This window comes from Convolutriloba macropyga, chromosome 5, assembly GCF_964194025.1.
Source record: "Convolutriloba macropyga chromosome 5, txConMacr16.3, whole genome shotgun sequence".
NCBI lineage: Eukaryota > Metazoa > Xenacoelomorpha > Acoela > Convolutidae > Convolutriloba > Convolutriloba macropyga.
The window spans coordinates 6417591-6438085 of NC_134472.1; the positions used below are offsets into that span (position 1 = coordinate 6417591).

Here is a 20495-nt window from a genome sequence, read left to right on the forward strand (position 1 = left end):
AAAATAATTCGGATTGTCGTCAGTCGGTTTCTTATAAAAAAAAATCGATCCTTTTATATTAATTAAATAAAAGAACAATTCAAATCAAAGCTCACAAGTGATAAGTCCTATTGGCTTCCTAATTAGCTCGATATTAATTTATCTAGATGATTGCTTGAGAGCTTATGGTCGTTTTGACTTTTAAAATAATTGATTTTTGAACTTAAGAGAAAAATCTCTTTAAGATTTTTCTCTTGAACTTAAGAGAAAAATCTTAATTTTTCTCTTAAGAGAAAAATTAAGAGAAAAATCTCCATTTTTCTCTTAATTTGGTCAACTTGTAGCTTAGTGTCAGCAATCAAAGAGCGCCTCTTCTTGCTGCTGAATTCAAATGTAGTCTTTTTTGCTGTTTTACGCCTTAAGTTATGGTGTTATGGCTTTGATACTACTAGATTTCACATTTTTTTTAAATTTTAGGTATATGCCCATTTTTCATGTTTTCTAGTTTTGTCATATTATCACGTTATTGTTTATTCCTATATCACATTTTTCGCGTTCAATATATAACGCACACTTGATTATATTTAAATATTTAAAGATATAGATTGTGGTTCTTTACCGCTTCGACAGTACTTTCTCGAAGAATTTAATTGAATTTTTTCAATTTTGTCTTTAACTGTCGTTTTTACTTTGTCTTTTTAGTCATATTGACTTTCCTGTACAATGACCCGGTTTGATTGACTTTTTCTGGATTAGTAGATGACCAGATGTTCTGATATTTGTTCGGTCAATGAACACTTGGTCAATGTTTGTCCTGTTTTTTAATTTATTGAAAATTTATTTAGTTATTTGAGTTTTACAGCATGGTTTCTGTGTCAAGAAGTTAACGCACTTCGAGCTGATTTTAATGCACGTTGATTTTTTTACTGCTTTTAAGCGCATTTACGCTGGATTTCTTGATTTTCGCGTCCTCGAAATCTCTGCAATTAAGAACGAAATCTGAAGATGTCCTCACGCTGCTTTAGAGCAATTCGTCCGACAGGCGATTACGTCGCAAGCAATGTCCTTAATGTCCCTGTAATGTTGTTTTTTAATGTTAGCATATCACGTTTCATCGTTTTCATGTGCTCAATAATTTAGACAACGCCTATACAAGGCTAATCAGTACTCCAACCAAACAGTAGACCGCGCTTATGGTACGCTTATGAAATAGCCGATCTCCGAGTACTCTAAGGAGGATAGAAAAAACATAGTACAAGTATGGAATCATTGAGCATTAAAACTTGGTTACTTTTATTAAGAGTAAAATTTCTGGATAAGTTGACCTGAAGATTTTGTGAATGAAGTGGCAACTTTTTGCTGATTATAGTAATTCTTTGTGGAGCCTTTGATTCCATTTTTACCCACTTGACGCACAAAAATCAATAATAGAGCTTGTTAATTATGTGCGGAATGAACAGTTATATAGGAAGTCTCCTGAGTTCCTAATTTGATATCGAGACTTACCGTACGGAAACTTCAAATTTGAATTCCATCAAAATTTGTACTTATTGTGCTGCCCCAATCAGCTTAGCAAAAAAGAAAATTACTTTTTGCTCGTCTTTTTTGACATAGAACCATATTTGAATAATTTGTATTTTCGAGTCTTAGTTGGCACTGCGTGTAGTAGACTAGGTCCGATCTTTTTTAATGTCAAAAAGTATTGTTTTGTACTTAATAATTAGCATCATGCTCACTCTGGTTATTTTCTCTGTTCAAAATAGAAATTCTACAATCGACTCTGTTTTGAATGTTTCGGTGATGGTCTTTTTTTTGAAAAACAAGAAGCAGAGCAGCTTTTTTCAATGTTTTGGTCTGAAGGTACGTACTAAAAATACGGTTCTTTATGAAGTTACTCTGTTTCGCTTGTTTGGATAGGTGGTCTGAAACGATTAGCGAACTTCTTTGATGCCTCATTTATAAGTTATAGGGCCTCGTTTCCGCTTTTCGTCGCATTGTCTCAATTTCCCCTTCGCACTAATCATCTCGTATATGCAAATATAGTTCTGAAACTCTAACTTGCTTCACAAATTTAGTTCCATAAAGTCAGTTCCGGTATTCCACCTGTTATTTTATTATCTTGAGTTTTTTCTGCAAAGTTTTTTTTAATCAAAAGGCCATTGCTGGATAGATCACAGTCGTTTTTTTACGATGCAAATTTTTTTAATTGTATTGGCTCGCTGTCTTTTTTATGAGATCTCTGCACACATTTTAATGATATTTTGAGTCAAATGGGAGTGGTGATCTTATTTGTCGAAGCAAGGAAGTTGGTCGAAAAAGCAAGAAAATGGCGTTTAAATAAAAGTTCTGTGTTTGACAGTGTCTTTTTTGTTCCGACCCCTCTTGAGGGCGGGGGGGGGGGAGGAGGAGGAACTATATACTCAAATGGGTTTTTTGTTCAGTCAATTTTGGCCGATCGATATATTTATCGTAGAGAGTTGAGACTGTTATTATAGCTGCGAAGCTGTGAGCTGAGCGTAGCTATATTGCGGTGCTCTTGGTTTTTTTTTGTTTCGTCGTCTGACGCTTTATTTTCGTTTTACATTTGTTCTAGAACATTCTGTCTCGTCACTGCTTAAATGGCTTTTTCGCGCTTGATTTCACGCTTTCTGCGTGACCTAAATTGCTGTTATTCAGAAACAGAATCTGTTCCTAAAACAAAGTTGATTGTAAGAAAACAGATTGTATGGTTCGACAGCCGAGTGGTTAAGGCGACTGGCTGTTAATCCGGAGATCGCCGGGTCGAGACGCGACAGGGAAACTTTTTTTGCACCCAAAAACAACCTCCTTTGAAATAAACTTGTAAGTTTTATAGGCGGCGGCGATAACTATTATCAACTCACTTCTGTATCTTTTTCCATCTGTATTTTACGGCACGCAAGTCTATTTCGCAGCTATTCCGGCAATCTGCCGGCTATGTTCATTAGAAAGCTTGTCCAGCGTAGAATACGAATTAAAAAGATTTTTTTGATTTTTGTTTTTGACAGGGAGATATCGAGGTTTAAACTTTTGAGAAATAAGAGCGAATTCCGTTGATTTCATTCACCTTTTTTCGGAATTTTTGACAATTTTCGCCAATTTTGATAAAATTTAATAAAATTCTTCAAGAAAATGTTGTTGATTTTACGTTTAAAAGCAAAATATATGGTCAGCTATTTTCATCGAATTTTTATTGTCACAAATTGCGGCTAAATATTTCACAAAATTCAGACTTTTTCATCAAAAACAGCACGAAATAAGTTTCTTTAGTCCACTCTGATTAAATTTGCAGGAAGTGCACACCCAGACACCACTAACACTATATTTTTAGATTGAAAAGGGGGCTAATTTCACTTCAACTTCGGTTGAGAGTGCTCTGTAAAAAAAACTTTGCTGTTTTTTGCTAACTTTTTTCGTTGATTATCAAAAACGCAGCATTTATTTTTGATTTTTTAACTAACAAAATATCTGTATCAATGACATTCCAAAAATTAATTATTCCTAATGGACAATCAGCATTAGCAGGACTAGTTCTGTACCAATCTTGGACCGTTACAATCCAAAAATAATTCGGATTGTCGTCAGTCGGTTTCTTATAAAAAAAAAATCGATCCTTTTATATTAATTAAATAAAAGAACAATTCAAATCAAAGCTCACAAGTGATAAGTCCTATTGGCTTCCTAATTAGCTTGATATTAATTTATCTAGATGATTGCTTGAGAGCTTATGGTCGTTTTGACTTTTAAAATAATTGATTTTTGAACTTAAGAGAAAAATCTCTTTAAGATTTTTCTCTTGAACTTAAGAGAAAAATCTTAATTTTTCTCTTAAGAGAAAAATTAAGAGAAAAATCTCCATTTTTCTCTTAATTTGGTCAACTTGTAGCTTAGTGTCAGCAATCAAAGAGCGCCTCTTCTTGCTGCTGAATTCAAATGTAGTCTTTTTTGCTGTTTTACGCCTTAAGTTATGGTGTTATGGCTTTGATACTACTAGATTTCACATTTTTTTTTAAATTTTAGGTATATGCCCATTTTTCATGTTTTCTAGTTTTGTCATATTATCACGTTATTGTTTATTCCTATATCACATTTTTCGCGTTCAATATATAACGCACACTTGATTATATTTAAATATTTAAAGATATAGATTGTGGTTCTTTACCGCTTCGACAGTACTTTCTCGAAGAATTTAATTGAATTTTTTCAATTTTGTCTTTAACTGTCGTTTTTACTTTGTCTTTTTAGTCATATTGACTTTCCTGTACAATGACCCGGTTTGATTGACTTTTTCTGGATTATTAGATGACCAGATGTTCTGATATTAGAAGATAGTTAATAGCTTTCATGACTTTGAAAACAATTGTTTTCCAAAATGAAAAAAAAAACATTTCAACTTCGAAATTTTGTTCATTTTATTTTCTGTTTGTTACCTGGTCTCGTTAATTAAAGACTAAAGATGACATTATTTTTGTCAAGAGAAGGTGTCAAAAGGGATTGGTGTCACAAAATCTAATGTTTTTAAAGAATTCGTTATGACTTTACTGGCTTCGACACGGGTTTTCACAAAAAAAAGTAAATTAATTTTTGATTTTTGTCATATTTGACGTTCTTTTTTCTTTTTGTAGACATAAGACTTGTTCTGGATAATTGCAAGTCTCGAGGGCTTCCTTTGGAAGAATAAACGAACCTATTCAATTTTTTCATTTTGTAATTAATGGCTTTCATGTCTTTGGATATTAATTTTTTTCGATAAAAACAAGTATTACATGATCTTGCTGTTTTTCTTTTTGGTCTAATTGTTACCTAGTTTCATTAATGAGAGGTCAGATAATACATTTCAAGAGAAGGTGTCAAAAGGGATTAGTGTCACAAAATCTAATAATTTAAGAGAATTCGTTATGACTTTACTGGCTTCCACACGGGTTTTTCACAAAAAAAAGTGAATGAATTTTTATTTTTGTCATATTTGACGTTCTTTTTGTAGACGTAAGAAATATTCTGGATAATTGCAGGTCTCAAGGGCTTCCTTGGGAAGAATGGACGAACGTAATCAAATTTTTCATTTTGTAATTAATGGCTTTTATGTTTTTGGAAATAAATTTTTTTCGAAAAAAAACAAGTATTACATAATTTTGCATTTTTTTCTTTTTTGTCTAATTGATGCTTATTTTTGTTAATGAGCGGCCACATAATACATTATCGGTGTTCGACGAAGGTGCAATCGAACATTTTTTGGGGGCCAAAGAATGGCTTTAAAACTTCCAAAGCATTTTCTGGCAAGTTTTAATTCATTTTTAGTTTGTTGTCTATTTGTTGTTCTTTTTGTAACTGCATTAAAAATTGAATACCAAGAGTTCTTAATTCCCTTCTATAGAAGCATTGGTAATTGTAAACCTATGGGATATATTAGTTGATTCCTAATGGTTTTCTGTACTTATGAAATTAATTGTTTTTTTTTTAAATTCAGCGAATTTTCTAACTTTAAAGTTTGTTTTTTTTTTGTCTAATTGTTACCAAGCTTTGTTATGAACTGGTGAATAACCGTTTTTGGTCTGGTGAATTACAAGTTATTTTGTTTATTTTCAGTTTTATCTGACGCTATTTTGACTTGTTATTAAGTTTTGTTTTTCAAAACGGACATAAATTTTGTGATGTAATTCATGTTTATTGATTGATTTTGCCGTTCGTCTTCGCTTTCTTAATATCGGCATCTCTCATCAATCTAATGCAATATTTTTCACTCAACTGAGTTATTTGCTTTGAAGGCTATCTTTTCGGTAATACACCAGTTTCTTTTTTTTTTGAAAAATACTTGAATTTTTTGTTTTTCCATCTGTTCCTCATTTGATAGACAATTATGCGAAAATTGTAGGTGAGCGGGGTCGAAACCTTATGTACGATCGCACATTACTAAGCCGCCTTGTTTGCTTTCAAAGTCCAGTCATAGCTATTTCAAGTTCTAGTTTTTGTTCGGTCAATGAACACTTGGTCAATGTTTGTCCTGTTTTTTAATTTATTGAAAATTTATTTAGTTATTTGAGTTTTACAGCATGGTTTCTGTGTCAAGAAGTTAACCCACTTCGAGCTGATTTTAATGCACGTTGATTTTTTTACTGCTTTTAAGCGCATTTACGCTGGATTTCTTGATTTTCGCGTCCTCGAAATCTCTGCAATTAAGAATTTGAGATAAATTATTCAATTTCGCCCGCTAGCCGGCGGTATTTTTAATATTTTAAGTAAACTAACAAATTCAATTACCGCGTTCTACGTACTCTTCCAGTAGCCAGTAGGGTTGATATCAGGCCAGACTGAAATTTATCTCAAGTTCTCTCTGGAGAGCTATGATACATCCTATTACGCTTCTCAATATGCTGCCATGAAACTAAGAGTGAAATGCGTATCTTAATTCATTGATGATCTAGGCACTTGGTTGAACTGTAAGTCTGAACGGGGACTTCATGTAATTGTGTTCGTGTGACGTCCAAATGCGAAATTATGAAGTTGATTGAAATCAAATTTCTTGAATTTTGTGTACATGTCTTTGATAGTTTTGCTTTGTTCTTGTTTACCAGCGAGGATTTTGGTTTTATCTCCGCATCAAACAGTTGAACCCTAATAGTTATGTGGCGCTCCACATGAAAGGATAACGCTATTGAGATAGTTACGATTGATGTAGTGATATTTAGAAAATTTTATATAAAGTTTATTTAGGTTTCTCAGCCGCACAAGTGTGCTCATGGTACTAGTCTAAATTATGTTAACTCTTTCAACTCTCTCTAGTGTTATTCATAAAGGTACATCAAAGGGCTTCCTTTGGAAGAATGGACGAACCTAATCAAATTTTTGAGTTTGTAATTTATGGCTTTTATGTCTTTGGAAAAAAATTTTTTCGAAAAAAAAAACAAGTATTACATGATTTTTGCATTTTTTTCTTTGTCTAATTTTTGCTTATTTTCAATAATGAGCGGCCACATAAAACATTATCGGTGTTCGACGAAGGTGCAATCGAACATATTTTGGGGGACAAAGAATGGCTTTAAAACTTCCAAAGCATTTTCTGGCAAGTTTTAATTCATTTTTAGTTTGTTGTCTATTTGTTGTTCTTTTTGTAACTGCATAAAAAATTGAATACCAAGAGTTCTTAATTCCCTTCTATAGAAGCATCGGTAATTATAAACCTATGGGATTTTTTAGTTGATTCCTAATGGTTTTCATTACTTTGAAATTAATTGTTTTTTTTTTAAAAAGTTCAGCGAATTTTCTAACTTTAAAGTTTGTTTTTTTTTGTCTAATTGTTACCAAGCTTTGTTATGAACTGGTGAATAACCGTTTTTGTCTGGTGAATTACAAGTTATTTTGTTTATTTTCAGTTTTATCTGACGCTATTTTGATTTTGTTATTAAGTTTTGTTTTTTAAAGCGGACATAAATTTTGTGATGTAATTAATGTTTGTTGTTGTTGTTTGGTTTTGCCGTTCGTCTTCGCTCGCTTTCCTAATATCGGCATATCTCATCAATCTAATGCATTATTTTTCACTCAACTGAGTTATTTGCTTTGGAGGCTATCTTTTCGTTAATACACCAATTTTTTTTTTGAAAAATAATTGAATTTTTTGTGTTTTTCCATCTGTTCCTCATTTGATAGACAATTATGCCAAAATTTAGATGAGCGGGGTCGAAACCTTATGTACGATCGCACATTACCGAGCCGCCTTGTTTGCTTTCAAAGTCCATTCATAGTTATTTCAAGTTCTAGTTTTTGTTCGGTCAATGAACACTTGGTCAATGTTTGTCCTGTTTTTTAATTTATTGAAAATTTATTTAGTTATTTGAGTTTTACAGCATGGTTTCTTTGTCAAGTTAACGCACTTCAAGCTGATTTTAATGCAAGTTGATTTTTTGACTGCTTTTAAGCGCATTTACGCTGGACTTCTTGATTTTCGCGTCCTCGAAATCTCTGCTATTAAGAATTTGAGCTAAATTATTCAATTTCGCCCGCTAGCCGGCGGTATTTTTAATATTTTAAGTAAACTAACAAATTCAATTACCGCGTTCTACGTACTCTTCCAGTAGCCAGTAGGGTTGATATCAGGCCAGACTGAAATTTATCTCAAGTTCTCTCTGGAGAGCTATGATACATCCTATTACGCTTCTCAATATGCTGCCATGAAACTAAGAGTGAAATGCGTATCTTAATTCATTGATGATCTAGGCACTTGGTTGAACTGTAAGTCTGAACGGGGACTTCATGTAATTGTGTTCGTGTGACGTCCAAATGCGAAATTATGAAGTTGATTGAAATCAAATTTCTTGAATTTTGTGTACATGTCTTTGATAGTTTTGCTTTGTTCTTGTTTACCAGCGAGGATTTTGGTTTTATCTCCGCATCAAACAGTTGAACCCTAATAGTTATGTGGCGCTCCACATGAAAGGATAACGCTATTGAGATAGTTACGATTGATGTAGTGATATTTAGAAAATTTTATATAAAGTTTATTTAGGTTTCTCAGCCGCACAAGTGTGCTCATGGTACTAGTCTAAATTATGTTAACTCTTTCAACTCTCTATAGTGTTATTCTTAAAAGTACATCAAATTTATTTTACCAATTAGTGATCCGACATGATGAGATGTTAGAAGGGACTGTCTGCTGGCTCGGCTCTTTCTGTTAGTTTTGGCCACTCGAAGTAGTTTTCGCAGATGGTAATGTGTAGTTTTATTTGGAAGTCCTGATATGTGGAAGTTGCTGAAAACGTGCTTTTCGATGTTCATGTGTCTTTCAGAAAGTATAATGTTATCAACATGAATTCAAAAAATGTGAAAAGTGCAGGAAAAGTTTTGAAGAAAATAAAAAAATTCCCATCTTTGACATGAGAGTTGGTTTTTTGCGTGTACAAAATCGCACGCTACTCTGAACGAAATTTTTGTTTCCACCAATTATAAGAAAATGGGTTATTGGGTGAGGAAAAAATGAAAATTTTCTACTTGAAGTGCTTTCTACAAATTTGTTATTAACGGGATTATTTTGACATTTTCATAACGCGCTGACAAAAATTAGAGATTATTTGAATTAGCAACTGACAAACTTTTGAAATGACAAATTACGACAACAGTTGAGCATGCAGATACGAAGGACGATTTAACATTGTAAAAAAAACAAATTTTTTTTCGATGATTCTAAATCTAGAGAAAGCTCTATTTCTGCTGAAGTTTCTGTAAAATTTCTCTACTACTTGTCATGCATTTGATCGTGAATAACAAACTGTAATGAAAACTTACTCGCCTATGAATCCATAGTTTGTGAGACAAAATTGTTGAGAAGTCGCAAAGTTTTATGATAGTAAACACAGATTCTATATAAACTAATGAGGAGCTGTTCATAAAGTAGTCAAATCGCCGATTTTGCATTCAATTTTGCCCGTTTTGAGATCGGAAGACAAATTTTTGTCATAGGTTATTGGATATGAAACAACGATACAGGGAACGAACTTTGTTTCTCTCAACGCAAAGCTATTCTGAAAGTGCGATTTTTGGCGCTAAGACTTACCGTACTGTTCTAGCAGAAAAATGTCATAGAAAACAAACAATTTTAGTTATTGATTCCCCCAACGTCTTAGTTCAAGTTTTTTTGAAGACTGAGCCAGCTAAGCGCAATATCAATTAAATTGAAATAGTTGCCAATATGACTTTTTTATCGAGCCCTAGACCTAGACAATTGGAATAGAGCCAAAGTTAGGGACTTTCCCGCAATTTGGCAACTTCCCGGCAACTGAACTATTGATCATTTTTGAACAATTATCTCAAACAAAGCCAGCGGTCGCGTTTCAAATTTTTCTCTTAAAATTTTCAAAAATAGACTCACAGAGCAAAAAAAAACATTGGTACTCACCGTATTGGCAGAGAAGATTTAAGCAAAATCTAAATTTAGTCCCTAATGCCTGATAACTTTACTACACATCACACGAAATGACTGCTGAAGGCTGTCAAGATTTATCAAATCAAATCAAAACTAGAGGAAATTTAGACTTTTGATGTTTTTGTAACTACTCTCCAACTTTTAACGTGCATTTGAAGTGCATTTATTGTCAGGTATTAAATTTAAAAGGAGGATTTTTTGCAATTCCGCATGATTATATTATTTGATGTGCTGATATTCAACTTTTTCCTAGGTAAGAAAACTGCAGTTTCTGATGTCACTTCGAAATTTCTTTAGAATTATGTTCCGCGGCGGCTCTCTGCGCAAAAAAATATTATTTTTTTTTCGAGGGAAAAAAGTGAACTTGAATTATTTTGTATAAAAATATCAAAAATCTCTCGTGGGTATGAAAGATGGCTTGAAGTTTATCAAAACATTTGATATTGAGATTATTTTTAAGATTAATTTGGTTAGGTTTTCTAAAAATAGTATTGCTCTTATCTTGTATTCCTCACTGTAGGTATTGCATATTATTCAGCTTAATGTTTAACAATTGGTTACCACGGTTGTTCAGGTGAAAATAGCAGTGATCAAAACTTCCGATGAAAGTCTTTTTTTATGACGGATCTAACCAGTGATGGAAGGAGATGCTGGCAGTATTGCAGTTTTCTGTGGTTTTACTGAGCTAAAATGTCTTAAAGTATAAGCCTTTTAAGTCTTAAAGTCAAGCAGCAGATAAATATTTCAGCAATCTGTTCTGAGTATATCCAGCTATGTTTAAAAATGTGAAGGCTTTTTTTAGACGCAGGGAACTTCAGAAAACGAGACCAGCAGTTTTGTATCTCAGTTGAAAGGAACTTAAAGATTTCAGAGACGCTGATCACCACAGTAGATTTTTGATAAAGTTTAATTTTCGGTCCTTTCTCATTGTAGCCCCCACCCCCCCACAATTGACCCGTTATAATTTATTTGTGGTAATTGAGAATCTTTGCGTTCTGTGCGTACTGGGAAAAGCCCTATTTTTCTATTAGAACCAAAATTTGGTGAAAAATGTTTTGAAAACAATAGCACAGGCTGACATTGTTTTTGAATTTTTACAAACTACAGCTTGAGTGTTTCGACAATTCTAAAAATAGTAAATTAACCTTTACTTTGATTGCAAGTAATTTAAGACAAGTGGCAGTTTTTGCAGGCAAAACATATGAACCATAAGATTGAAAATTATAAAATCAACTTAGAGATCAAAAATTCCGGAAAAGCGGAAAAAATTGAGGCCGAATAAAGCATTTTAAGGATGGATGCAAAAAAATATAACAACAATATTTATTGATAAATTTCAAATTCCAATTAGTTGTTTAAATTGCTCAAATTGAAGTTCTTCGACAAAATATATAGTGCTTTAACACGACGAGTTCTTAAAATTGCATTTCAAGAAAAAGGGAACTCCAATGAAAGTTTTAGGGGTTTAAGAAGGCGGAAGTAGTTTGAAAGTGGACTGACACTGGGTCAAACCAGCATCTCTTAGTTGCACGCCTAGAGAGTTAACTATACAAAATCGACTCAAGGTCTTGAACGTGCGGATCTTTTGTGACCCCCTGCTCTAGTTTTAAGTTTCAAGAGTTCATCTCTATAACCATGTTACGTGAACAGTAGAGCTTCTTGTCAAGTTATATGAATCCTACTTTGTGCTTAATTCACTTTTGTTTGTTCTTTCTTACTGTCCAGCAACTGATCACCGCCTTCGACGTAAAAAAATTGAATTTTTGAACTGTTTGATGAAAATTTTACTTTAAAAAATGTTTACCGGGAACTGGTCCATCTGATAGGTAAGAGATGCTACCTTTGTCAATATATCTTAGTTTCTCTTTTGAGAGCTGTGCATACATTATAATACGCTTTGTTTTTAATTCATAATATGCTGCCATGCAACTGTAAGGAATGCAATGCGTATCTCTATTGATGATGTAGGCACTTGAAGACTGAATAGCGACTTCCTATATTTGTCGGTGTGACGTCCAAATGCGAAATCATGAATTTGATTAAAATCAATTTCCTTGAATTTTGTGTACGTCTTTGAAAGTTGCTTTGTTCTTATTCAACAACGAAGATTTTGGTTTTATCTCCGCATCAAAAGCGGCGTTTTCTGTGTTTATCCGGCTCTGTTTCACAGCTTTTCTACAAACTTTTTCTTTAGATTATCCTGGAAAATACTCTCAGTAGAAAAACGGAACCTGCTATATGATAATTATCGAGTAGAAATTTGTGCGCTGCAATAAATTTACCTTTTCAGTGATGCACATGTTGTTTCTGCAAAGCTGACCTCGAGTAAATCGAGGAGATATGTCATTTGGGAAAGAAGTACTGCCCTTTTTAACTTCACTGAGAGGTCCACGACTTGTTCTCGAAAAGGAGAGAGATGGCAATGAAGACTATTACGGTGAGATACAGATTAGTGCTTATCGGTTGCAAAGGTCAATTTGAATGTCAAAATTTATATTTTATATTTTTAAATAATATTGTATGTTAAGGTTACATTAATACGCAGTTTGAGAAACAAATTAGCGTTAAACAATTAATAATTTAACTTCTAAAAAAATATCAGAAGCAAAGGAACATTACTAGTTGTTTTTTAAAACAATAGCAACAATAATTTCAATTAGTTTCAAAAAGTGAAATGTTATAGGAAAGGGTGTTGTATTTATGAGTGCCTACAATGCCTTGAACTGAACAATCATTGAACAATCTATCGCTTAACATCGATTTGAATTGCTTTAGTTCTTGTCCTGGATTTAGGCAGAACAATCTTTTAGCGTCATCGTTACTGTTTTAGAATGTAACCAGCGGGAATGAACCTTCATCTAACCTTGGAATGAACAGCCTCCTGGATTCGCACAATTTCCACCACACGGACAAGTCCTCTTCCACGGGTGGAAGTTCGGGTACGAACAACTTCTTCCTGAAAAGAACCAACACTGCTGTAGTCCCAGTGGCAATGGAGGAAAATTTCTGCGGGGTCGACTCCGATAATGAAACGACAGAGAAAGAAATGAGGACATCGGCTAGCGAGTCAATGCTTAAATCATCCGCTTCACCAATGAATAAAAGCGGCTCAAAAGTATCCGAATTGGACTATGCAGGCAAAGCTTCTGATGCTAGAAATCGCATCTTCGGTTACCTCCCGGATGAAGAACGAGAAGAATTGGACGCATTTCTTTTGCTCGACTCCGACAGCCAATTTTTACTCTCCAACTCGGGAACCGAGCAGCCGGAACGCAAAGAGGAGATTCTGCATCCTTTGCTGTCTAGAGAAATTAAACATTTCCAGGAGCAATATGGGACTGAGAGTATCGTAGATGTCGAGGTCACGGATATGGCTGCGGTCACAATGAAGATTGACATTGACTTCTTAGACGCGTCAATAGCATCTGCCTGGTTCTTCAAACCCAACGAATATATACTGCTAAAATTAATCTTCCACAATATGCTTTTTCTTGATGGACTGCCACCGAAGGTCTCAATTATTCATCAGTTCGGACCCTCTGTCAAGTTCCCAGTTGGTCGACAGTTGGAGAAAATCATGGAAAAGTACTTCAGTACTATTTGGCCATTACTTTGCAATCGAGGTTTAGAGAGAATCTTAAAGGAACATTTGAGTATGTGTAAGTGTGCAAGTTTGCGAGAGCTCCTGGGCCTCGGGTTCCCAGAAGCAGATGTGGTATCTGCGTTGAAGCAGTGCGGTGGTAGTGTGAGCGAAGCCGCCAGCTTTTTAATTGACAAGGGTCTGGACAACAAGGAGGACGGATCGTCGCCTATCAAAGCTCTATCAGCTAACTGCAATAATTCATCAGGCAATAACAATAAATCAGGGACTAATGCCGCCCACTCGCCATCAAACTCACAACACACCAGCAGTACATCGCCAAAGTCTAAAAAGCTTAAAAACATGTTGGGTGCATTTATAAGACTGTTATCCCGGTCCGAAAATTCGTCCAATGTTTACAGCAAACACCTTAGTCTGAGCTTGATCAACTTGAGTGCAGATGGCATGAAAGCTAAAGAAGTTCCGCCCCTAGAGTACGGATTGCTCAATCAGGTCCACACCTATATCAAAAACAGAATCAATTCTATAAACGAGTTTTGCGTTATTTGTGACGAGCCACATGTCTTTCAAAACGCGGAATGGCAATGCATGCTCAAACCTTCAGTTTGCAGTCGAGAATTGTGTTGTTTCTCGTTTCAACAAATGGGGGTGATGAATGATGCAACCGATTCCCTAGCAACCGGAGCCGAAGTGACTGATTTACTTGTGGCTCTTGCCAAAGCTGCTCTCAAATCAAAGCGGCGAGATATCATATTTGACCCTTATCCTACTGTAGTCGACCCCAATAACCCTAAGGAGCTGATATTGACACCCAAACGAAAAAATTTTACACTTTTGGAATCATTATTTGATAAAATTGAAGAGATAGGATTTTCGGAGTTCATTGATTCACAACATTTCCAGCAGAAGCTAAACGAGTCTGATGCATTACTTTATCCATTGGTTTCATGGCTGGTAATGTCGAATCGCAGTCACATTGTAAAAATTCCACCTAGATATCAACTTTCATTCATGCATACTCCACATCAGTTTCTTTTACTTAGCAGTCCACCAAGCAAAGAGGCAATATTCCAGGAGGCTAAGAAGACGGAGATGCAGGGCAGCTACTTTGCGTTTCACGGCAGTCTAATTGAAAATTGGCATTCCATTCTGCGGGGCGGACTTCTGGTGGGAACTGGTACCAAGCATCAAGTGCACGGCGCTGCCTACGGTCGAGGCATCTATCTATCTCCCCTATCGTCTGTGTCCTATGGGTACTCTAACTGTGGTCACGGAGAATACAACGGAACTGATCTGCCAGTTGGAGCTGTATCCTCCAAAATGACTCCTGGTCAGAAAAGTCGCTTTATATCGGGAAAAAATATCACATGCATTGCGCTTTGCGAAGTCATCAACTCGGCTACATGTTTACAAAGGTTCCAGAACGTGTGGGTTTGTAGCAACCCGGATCTGGTGTGTACCCGCTTCTTTTTTGTGTATGAAGACGGACAAGTGGGCGATCAGTTAGTGGACACGATGCTGCCCAAGTTCAAAAATGAGATTGAAAGTGCCCTGCGCATGATGTCCGGCGAGGATGGGTCTACCGATGACTTCATTGATGACCAGAGCAAAAAGTCAACCGCCAGTGGTGATAATATCACGCGAACCAACAGCGCTAAAAATAAATCCACAGCTGCAAAGTCAAATGGAACATCAACGGCAACGTCTTCGAATGCTTCCTAATGTGACTCCGATTCTAGATCTGTTTCCTCGGGTTGTTTCAACGCTTAAGTATCGTTTTTGGGTAGAACCCCCCCCCCCCAGCCCGCCGGTAAAATTTACCCTTCATATCTGATATTTTTACATCTTCATGTATTACTTGCAATGGGCAGTCACACCTCTTTTTAGGGTTTACAATCCATATTCAATGGAAAAGCAAGAATTGTTCATGCAAGGTAATAAAAAGGAAAACTTTGTTCACGGGGGAGGTCAGGAAAGAGTTCCATTTTGTTAAAAAAGGAAATGGTTCATTGAGAAACGGACTGTCAAGACCTCTAAGCTACAAAGAGAATTATATGAAATACTATGTTAGTATCATGCTCCATGTCTCGTTAAATTTAGATAATAAAGTATTTTGTGCTTTTTTGCTTTACCTACATCAAAATTTTGAGCAATAAAAGTCTTTTGTTTTGATTCGAAATGTTTTGCTGAAAAACCTTCCTACAGGATCTACCCGCCCTCTTTTGTTTGTTTTCTTATTCTATTCACTCCTATATATGTTTACTCTTATTTTGAAATATAATTCCTCCTGATTATGCGAAGTAATCTTTTCAGGTCCAAATGCATTAAAATTTATTTTATTACGCTAGGCAAAACTTGGTGCTATTCAAGTGTTTTACTCAAGTAACTGCAGTGCAAGTGATTTCTATATTTTGCTGGTCACCCTATAATAAGCGGGTTTTGCTTGTCAATTCGAAAACTTGTTATTAGTTGCAATTTAGCTTTCTACCGCTCTTCCTTTTTCGAAAAATGTTGGAGCTTTTGTTGCAAACACGTTCCTGTTCCAAGCTTTAATGCAATAGCCGGAGAGAATTAAGTGACCTTTTTTGAAAGTCCTTGATAGACTGAACTTACCTCTAATATTGTTGTTCTATTGGGTTCTCATATTCTAAGAGCCTCTAATCTAATCTACATTAGAATATTAAGTCTCTTTTTTGGTGAGACTGAATGTTCTCGCTAGATTCTCCCCGTATGAGAAGCAATTATCGTGAACGTGTGTGTCTTTTTTTCGACTCTGAGAAGAGTATTGGTATTCCACAGGCTTTTTATGCAGATTTTTAAAGTTAAGTTTGAACAATAAAGTTTGTTGTTCAAACAAAACCGATTGTTAGAGGTACGACGACAAGGCCCTGAGTGTTTAATGACTCTGTCGAGGTGAAGGAATCGGACTCAGGAGGTTGGGATTCGAGCCCTATCTTTTTGATGTTTTCGCACCCATAAAGAAAAATTTACGCTCTGCCTGTCATGCGATTTTACTCGGTTTGTTTAGTGTAGGTCAAATTATGAGTGTAGTTTTTCAAATTTTCAAGTCTGAGTACTTTTTAGTACTTTTTGAGTAGTTTTTTTTTCAAATTTTTGCCGTACTTTGCGTGTCAACATTAGAGCTATGCTCTATGATAGAACAGAACATTAGTTCTTTAGTTTTAATCTATTTTTCTGTCTTGAAAAGTATTTTAATTTTTTTAAAATTCCATAACTACTTGCAGAAATTTAGCATTAACGTTCTGGAAGGTTTGCCCTCAAAGTATGTTCGCTGAGCCTTTTTGTTTATTTTTAAAAATTGAAGGAGGCAAAGAAATTATCTGGTTATAAAGTTAATGCAAAGATTTGATTTGCACATTTTAGTAAACTAAAAATTTTCGTTTTTAATAGCCGCCATCATATCGTTCGGCTTGTATAACGGTCCTGTTTTTTGGTCCAAATTTTTGGATTGTTTTAGTGCACTGTCTTTTAAATCTGTTCACTTTTTGACTTTTTCACAGTCAGAGGTGAAATCCCCTTCTCTTCACGCACCCCACCCCTTCATCGCTTCGTGACCCAGCCTAATCGAGACTCCCCCGTGAGCGCCCCTCCACCGTGCTCACCCCACACCCCTTGATTTAAGCTGAACCTAGCTTCCCTAAATTGTTGCTAGCTGCTGAAGAAGCCAACTGCTCGCTTGTTGTTTGAGGTTAAGAAGCCAGTAGTTAATCGGTTTTGTTTGTAAACATGCGTGTCTTTGTAAACATGCATTCTTTAACTTCTTGAGTGAACAGACCGTTCACTTTCCTTCCTTTTTAAAGGGTCCAGATCTCTTAAGATCGTGTAATAAACATTTGATCTAAATATGAACAAACTTTGCAATCTCTGGTAGAAACTAAAAAACATTCCTTTCAAGTCTGTACTTTAAACGTGAACAACTATTTTTGAAAGTTCAATTATACTTTAGCAAACTTTTTAATTTACTATTTTTTTAAAATTACAATGTGTTTTCTTTAGAAGAGATGGCATAATAATTTATTATGGCTATCAGTTGATCCTCATCCCTCCAAAACACAATAAGGATATGCAGCCACGAAGCGGTGCATGTTTTGGAAGCGAGTTTCTGTTGCACTAATCTACAGTCCTCGTCGAAGCTTCAGATTAATCTAGCACGTTGCCCTCCTTGATAAAAAAACAAATAAGCAAAGCTATAAGGTGACTAAAAAGGGCTTCCGCAGTAGTGCCTGTTGTCCCCTCCGAATGTTTTGTGGTATTCTTCACAACATTTTTGTTTTGGGATATCCATACTCGTCGCTTCCTTAAAAATATCCATTTCGGCATGTATTGAATACAAACCTACAGTGCATTGCCAACATTCAGAATTTAGATTCTAAAACGGGGGGAAAGGGCTTTTAAAAAGGCTCGAAGTTTAAACAAATACTGAGCATCTTTTCAATTAAGATATGAAAATAGTTTTTGCATCGAATTTGAACGTACAGAATTTTTGAAATGAGTTTGAGGTGAAAGAAGAAACAGTGCCATGTCAGCAGTTTTCTACGGCCAATATAACTCCAAAATGACTCCTGGTCAGAAAAGTCGCTTTATATCGGGAAAAAATATCACATGCATTGCGCTTTGCGAAGTCATCAACTCGGCTACATGTTTACAAACGTTCCAGAACGTGTGGGTTTGTAGCAACCCGGATCTGGTGTGTACCCGCTTCTTTTTTGTGTATGAAGACGGACAAGTGGGCGATCAGTTAGTGGACACGATGCTGCCCAAGTTCAAAAATGAGATTGAAAGTGCCCTGCGCATGATGTCCGGCGAGGATGGGTCTACCGATGACTTCATTGATGACCAGAGCAAAAAGTCAACCGCCAGTGGTGATAATATCACGCGAACCAACAGCGCTAAAAATAAATCCACAGCTGCAAAGTCAAATGGAACATCAACGGCAACGTCTTCGAATGCTTCCTAATGTGACTCCGATTCTAGATCTGTTTCCTCGGGTTGTTTCAACGCTTAAGTATCGTTTTTGGGTAGAACCCCCCCCCCCCAGCCCGCCGGTAAAATTTACCCTTCATATCTGATATTTTTACATCTTCATGTATTACTTGCAATGGGCAGTCACACCTCTTTTTAGGGTTTACAATCCATATTCAATGGAAAAGCAAGAATTGTTCATGCAAGGTAATAAAAAGGAAAACTTTGTTCACGGGGGAGGTCAGGAAAGAGTTCCATTTTGTTAAAAAAGGAAATGGTTCATTGAGAAACGGACTGTCAAGACCTCTAAGCTACAAAGAGAATTATATGAAATACTATGTTAGTATCATGCTCCATGTCTCGTTAAATTTAGATAATAAAGTATTTTGTGCTTTTTTGCTTTACCTACATCAAAATTTTGAGCAATAAAAGTCTTTTGTTTTGATTCGAAATGTTTTGCTGAAAAACCTTCCTACAGGATCTACCCGCCCTCTTTTGTTTGTTTTCTTATTCTATTCACTCCTATATATGTTTACTCTTATTTTGAAATATAATTCCTCCTGATTATGCGAAGTAATCTTTTCAGGTCCAAATGCATTAAAATTTATTTTATTACGCTAGGCAAAACTTGGTGCTATTCAAGTGTTTTACTCAAGTAACTGCAGTGCAAGTGATTTCTATATTTTGCTGGTCACCCTATAATAAGCGGGTTTTGCTTGTCAATTCGAAAACTTGTTATTAGTTGCAATTTAGCTTTCTACCGCTCTTCCTTTTTCGAAAAATGTTGGAGCTTTTGTTGCAAACACGTTCCTGTTCCAAGCTTTAATGCAATAGCCGGAGAGAATTAAGTGACCTTTTTTGAAAGTCCTTGATAGACTGAACTTACCTCTAATATTGTTGTTCTATTGGGTTCTCATATTCTAAGAGCCTCTAATCTAATCTACATTAGAATATTAAGTCTCTTTTTTGGTGAGACTGAATGTTCTCGCTAGATTCTCCCCGTATGAGAAGCAATTATCGTGAACGTGTGTGTCTTTTTTTCGACTCTGAGAAGAGTATTGGTATTCCACAGGCTTTTTATGCAGATTTTTAAAGTTAAGTTTGAACAATAAAGTTTGTTGTTCAAACAAAACCGATTGTTAGAGGTACGACGACAAGGCCCTGAGTGTTTAATGACTCTGTCGAGGTGAAGGAATCGGACTCAGGAGGTTGGGATTCGAGCCCTATCTTTTTGATGTTTTCGCACCCATAAAGAAAAATTTACGCTCTGCCTGTCATGCGATTTTACTCGGTTTGTTTAGTGTAGGTCAAATTATGAGTGTAGTTTTTCAAATTTTCAAGTCTGAGTACTTTTTAGTACTTTTTGAGTAGTTTTTTTTTCAAATTTTTGCCGTACTTTGCGTGTCAACATTAGAGCTATGCTCTATGATAGAACAGAACATTAGTTCTTTAGTTTTAATCTATTTTTCTGTCTTGAAAAGTATTTTAATTTTTTTAAAATTCCATAAATACTTGCAGAAATTTAGCATTAACGTTCTGGAAGGTTTGCCCTCAAAGTATGTTCGCTGAGCCTTTTTGTTTATTTTTAAAAATTGAAGGAGGCAAAGAAATTATCTGGTTATAAAGTTAATGCAAAGATTTGATTTGCACATTTTAGTAAACTAAAAATTTTCGTTTTTAATAGCCGCCATCATATCGTTCGGCTTGTATAACGGTCCTGTTTTTTGGTCCAAATTTTTGGATTGTTTTAGTGCACTGTCTTTTAAATCTGTTCACTTTTTGACTTTTTCAAAGTCAGAGGTGAAATCCCCTTCTCTTCACGCACCCCACCCCTTCATCGCTTCGTGACCCAGCCTAATCGAGACTCCCCCGTGAGCGCCCCTCCACCGTGCTCACCCCACACCCCTTGATTTAAGCTGAACCTAGCTTCCCTAAATTGTTGCTAGCTGCTGAAGAAGCCAACTGCTCGCTTGTTGTTTGAGGTTAAGAAGCCAGTAGTTA

At 35.5% G+C, this 20495-nt stretch overlaps 4 protein-coding genes across 5 annotated transcripts in view; 2 read left to right on the forward strand and 2 right to left on the reverse strand.

Annotated features, from left to right (window-relative positions):
• LOC142339085 (protein mono-ADP-ribosyltransferase PARP6-like) overlaps window positions 1-15333 on the forward strand; it is a 95648-nt gene extending 80315 nt beyond the window's left edge. Inside the window, exons 2-3 of the mRNA XM_075388799.1 lie at window positions 12205-12347; window positions 12741-15333. Coding sequence (XP_075244914.1) covers window positions 12327-12347; window positions 12741-15233 — 2514 coding nt within the window. The 5' untranslated portion in view covers window positions 12205-12326 and the 3' untranslated portion in view covers window positions 15234-15333. The remainder of the gene's footprint in view (window positions 1-12204; window positions 12348-12740) is intronic.
• LOC142339695 (uncharacterized) overlaps window positions 1-20495 on the forward strand; it is a 424533-nt gene that overhangs the window by 374478 nt on the left and 29560 nt on the right. Inside the window, exon 3 of the mRNA XM_075389916.1 lies at window positions 18207-18465. Coding sequence (XP_075246031.1) covers window positions 18207-18465 — 259 coding nt within the window. The remainder of the gene's footprint in view (window positions 1-18206; window positions 18466-20495) is intronic.
• The window catches only part of LOC142339090 (transmembrane protein 17B-like), a 330316-nt gene that overhangs the window by 115760 nt on the left and 194061 nt on the right, over window positions 1-20495 (reverse strand). The window lies entirely within an intron of this gene.
• LOC142339091 (ADP-ribosylation factor-like protein 8B) overlaps window positions 1-20495 on the reverse strand; it is a 281448-nt gene that overhangs the window by 92450 nt on the left and 168503 nt on the right. The window lies entirely within an intron of this gene.